General features: G+C 59.7%; 3 protein-coding genes across 3 annotated transcripts; 2 read left to right on the top strand and 1 right to left on the bottom strand.

Annotated features, from left to right (window-relative positions):
- On the top strand, positions 1-1559 carry OT_ostta03g05180 (Kelch-type beta propeller; the record flags this gene model as incomplete). The annotated part of the gene is made up of 1 exon (XM_003078373.2): positions 1-1559. A coding segment is annotated over one exon (1559 nt), but the record flags the coding sequence as incomplete, so codon positions are not given.
- Positions 1560-1837: 278 nt separating this feature from the next.
- OT_ostta03g05170 (Peptidase M3B, oligopeptidase F, N-terminal) lies at positions 1838-3685 on the top strand (the record flags this gene model as incomplete). The annotated part of the gene is made up of 1 exon (XM_003078372.2): positions 1838-3685. One exon carries the CDS (start codon positions 1838-1840, stop codon positions 3683-3685), a length of 1848 nt encoding a protein of 615 aa, XP_003078420.2.
- A 105-nt stretch (positions 3686-3790) lies between these two features.
- On the bottom strand, positions 3791-4090 carry OT_ostta03g05160 (Cysteinyl-tRNA synthetase/mycothiol ligase; the record flags this gene model as incomplete). The annotated part of the gene is made up of 1 exon (XM_022984909.1): positions 3791-4090. A coding segment is annotated over one exon (300 nt), but the record flags the coding sequence as incomplete, so codon positions are not given.

Here is a 4090-nt window from a genome sequence, read left to right as displayed (position 1 = left end):
GGGGGGGGGCGACGGCGCTGTGTGCGAGTCAAGGGACGGCGAAGCGGGTGCGAGAGGCGCTCGGGCGCGGCGGCGGCGGCGGCGACGCGACGCGATTGGATGTGTTGACGCGAGATCGAGCGGCGATCGCGCGATTGGCGACGTGTGATTTGATGGTTGTGGACGTGGAGGACGAGCGAGGGGTGGAGGGGACGGCGCGGGCGTGCGCGCTCGGATTACGGGCGCGCGGCGTTCGATTGGTCGTCGCGCGGTCGCCGGCGATGGCGGCGATGGCGGCGGGCGCGGCGGGTGAGATGACGGTCGAGGAGTTCATGAGGAGCATGGTGACGCTGGATGAGACGCCGGAGCCGAGCGCGTCGGAGCTTTGGGGGAACGCGTGGGCGAACATTTTTGCCGAGCGAGGCGACGGTTGTCGATTTCACAACTACGCCGAACGCGGATGCGAGAAGGACAAGGCGGGAGAGACGTGTGCGCACGGACACGCCGCGTGCATGTATTGCGACGGTGATTCGCACCGTGCGTTCACGTGCGAGACGCTCATCGAGCACGCTCGCGCGGCCAGGGTCATCGCGTCGAGCGCTTTACGAGCCGCGGCGACGAAGACGAAATCGCTCGGCGAGCTTCACCGCGAGCGAATTCGATCGAGAGCGAGCGCGTCGGGGGCTGCGTCGAAACGTCGACCGTATTTATACGTAATGGGAGGACGAAATCGCGGTCTCACGGTAGGTGTGGTGGAGCGTTACGACGTTTTGGAGAACAAATGGGAGCGGGCGCCGACGCTCGTCGAGCCGAGAGGATCTCACGGCGCGTGTGCGGTGGGATCAACGCTCTACGTCGTCTCGGGTGGTGGGTGTAAATCCAATCTCACATCCATGGAGACTCTGGACACGTCCAGCGATGGCGAAGCGTCTTGGACGATGCACGACAATGTCGTGAAACCACGTCACGCCATGGGTTCAGCGGCAACGCGCGACGGCAAGGTGTACACCGTCGGTGGCTGGTTCAACGGTTCAGAGGCCCTGGGACAGTGCGATGTGTACGATTGCGACACGAAAATGTGGTCCAAACGGGCAGAGCTCAACTACGCGCGAAGACTCCACGGCGTGTGTGCGACGGACGATGGCTGTGTGTTCGTTTTTGGCGGGACAGTTTTCACCGGATGCGACAGCTCCACCGCCGAGCGGTACGATCCCGTCGAAGACAACTGGACGGAAATAGCCCGACTTCCATTTCCAGCGTGTGCAACAGCGTGCGCCGTCGGTTCGGATTGTTTCGTCTTCACCTGGGGCACGCAGGCGAAGGAGCGTCGATCCGGCGGCTTTTACCGATACGATCCAAAAGCCGATATCTACGAGCCCCTCGGAACGCTCCCGCTCGCGCAGTGGTTCGGTTTCGCCGTGTGCGCGCACCAAAACGTCATCTACGTCATCGGAGGCATCGTTGACGGCCGATGGACCGGTCGATCCTTCGCCTACCACATCTCCGAACGCGCGTGGGAAGAAATAGCGCCCATGGCCTACCCGCGCCGCCGCACCGCCGCCGCCGTCGTCGAGATCTAGCGAATCCGTAATCATCAATGATTATTTTTCCATCCCGAATCCACATCGTTTCTTCCCTCTTCTCGCGCGCGCGTCGTTCCCATTCGTCCGGTCGCTCCCGCCCGTGGCGTTGACCGCCGAGTTCGCGCCCTCACATCTCGTCGATGCCAGCGAACTCGACGCTCGCCCGTACGTTCGCGCGCGTCGTCACCAACGTCGCGCAGCGCTCGCCCGTACGCGCGCAACGTCCCCTTCGCCTTCGCGTCGCGCGAACCGCGCAACGACACAGACTGGTTACGATGACATCGACGTCATCACCCATCGCCGAGAAATCCGTCGCGAGCGAACCGCGATGGGACCTGGAGAAGCACTTCGGATACGCGAGCGCGTCGGACACAAAGATTGATGACGAGATGACGTCGATCGAAAGAGCGTGCGAGGATTTCAAGAAGACGTTTGAAGGGAAATTGGACGCGGAGCTGCTGGAGGCGATCGAGGCGTACGAGGGCATCGAATTGACGCTGACGCGGGCGCTGTCGTATGTGTCGCTGAGCGCGGACACGAGACTGAGCGATGATAACATGCAGAAGCGAAAGGCGTCGTTGATGCAGCGATACGGACAGGCGAGTGGCAATTTCTTGACGTGGTTTAACCTGGAGTTGGCGGCGCTGGACGAAGCAGTCGTGGCGGCGCAGTACGAAAAGAGCGACAAGCTTCGGACGTACAAGCCGTTCGTGGACGAAGTTCGACGATCGGCGCCATACAACTTGTCCAAGGAAGTCGAGCGGGCGCTAAGCGTTCGTTCGTCCTTCGCAGGGAAGGGTAAGGTTGTCGAATTTTACGGCAACGAGCTGTCTCGCCTCAAGTTTGACATGGACGGTAAGCAGGTGAACATGGAGGTTCTGCTGGCCAAGATGACGAGCTCTCGGGACGCCGCCGAGCGGGCAAAGTGTATGAAGACATTAAACGACGGCTTGAAGGATTTCGAGCGCACCGCCGCGCTCTCGCTCAACATGGTTGCCGGATCCTGGCACATCGAGATGAAGGAACGCGGCTTCAAGACTTTGCGCTCCCAGCGCAACTTGTCCAACAACTTGCCCGACGACGTCGTCGACTCCCTGCTACAAGCCGTGGGTACCACGGGTGTGGACTACTGCAAGAAGTACTATGCGCTCAAGAAGCAAATCCTCAAGCATACACAAGGCTTGGACAAGTTTACGTGGTCCGATAGAAACGCTTCTATCGACATCGGCAAGGGCGAGGATAAGTACACGTGGGAGCAAGCCGTCGATCTCGTCCGCGATGGCTACAACAAGTTCTCTCCGACCATGGCCAAGCTTTTTATGGACATGGTCGAGGAAAAGCGAATCGACGTTCCCGCGCAAGACGGCAAGCGCGGTGGCGCGTACTGCTCCTCGTCCTTCGGTTCGGGGCCGTTCCAGCTCCTCAACTTTACCGGAACTCAACGTGACGTCGCAACGCTCGCGCACGAATCCGGCCACGGTGCGCACTTCATCTTGTGCTACGAGCAAGGCATTCTCCAGTTCCACCCACCGCTCACACTCGCGGAAACGGCGAGTATCTTCGGCGAAATGATTGTGTTCCGAGACTTGCTGGAGAAGACGCCGAGCGACGAGGACCGCCTCGCCATGATCATGTCCAAGGTCGATGACATCATCAACTCCGTAGTTCGCCAGTGCTCTTTCGATCAGTTCGAAGAGAAGGTTCACAATGCGCGCGCGAATGGCACGCTCACGCCTGAGGAGCTCGCGACGGCGTGGCGCGAAGTTATGGTGAACTACTACGGCGAGGAAGGCGAGGTGTTCGACTCGTATGAAAACACGAGCCAACTCTATGCCTACGTCTCGCACTTCCATAACGTTCCGTTCTACGTCTACGCGTACGCGTTCGGCGATCTTCTCGTCGGATCCCTGTACGGTGCGTACATGAAGCAACCGGAAGGCTTCGAAGAAAAGCTTCTTGATCTTCTTCGCGCCGGCGGCACCAAGGATTTCGTCGACGCCGTCTCGCCATTTGGCTTGGACCCAGCGTCACCGACGTTCTGGTCCGACGCTCTCCACGCCCATCTCGGTGGACTGATGGAAGAAGCAGAAGAGCTCAGCAAGAAGCTCGGGTACTCCTCGTAAACTCGTCGTTGTAATTGATCGAAAGAAACATGTTTGCAGAATTGTTATGCTTGTCAACATCACAAAATAATGGAAGGTCGCGTTCGGGCTGGTGGGTTCGTGTGATCACACAGACAGTTTTTCAATGCCTTGTTTGGCGAGGTATTGGTCGTGCGCCTTTTCTTGCATGCCTCGCGCCTTGGCGAGCTTCTTCAGGGCGCTCTTTTGCAACGGCTCTCCTTCGGCGTCGTGGGTCGGGACTCCGTCGTCACCAAACTTAGAGTACAAGCCGGCATACTCTTCGAACGTCTTGAACATCTCGCTCGGAGGAACCTTCGCCTTGGCTTCTTTCTCTGCGGCTTTTCGCGCAGCCTCGTCCTTGGCCGCAGCCTTGGCGCGCTCCTTCTCCTCCTTGGGCTCGCGCTC

The sequence above is a fragment of the Ostreococcus tauri genome (genome assembly GCF_000214015.3).
Source record: "Ostreococcus tauri WGS project CAID00000000 data, contig chromosome 03, whole genome shotgun sequence".
NCBI lineage: Eukaryota > Viridiplantae > Chlorophyta > Mamiellophyceae > Mamiellales > Bathycoccaceae > Ostreococcus > Ostreococcus tauri.
This window is presented reverse-complemented; position numbering and strand designations above follow the sequence as displayed.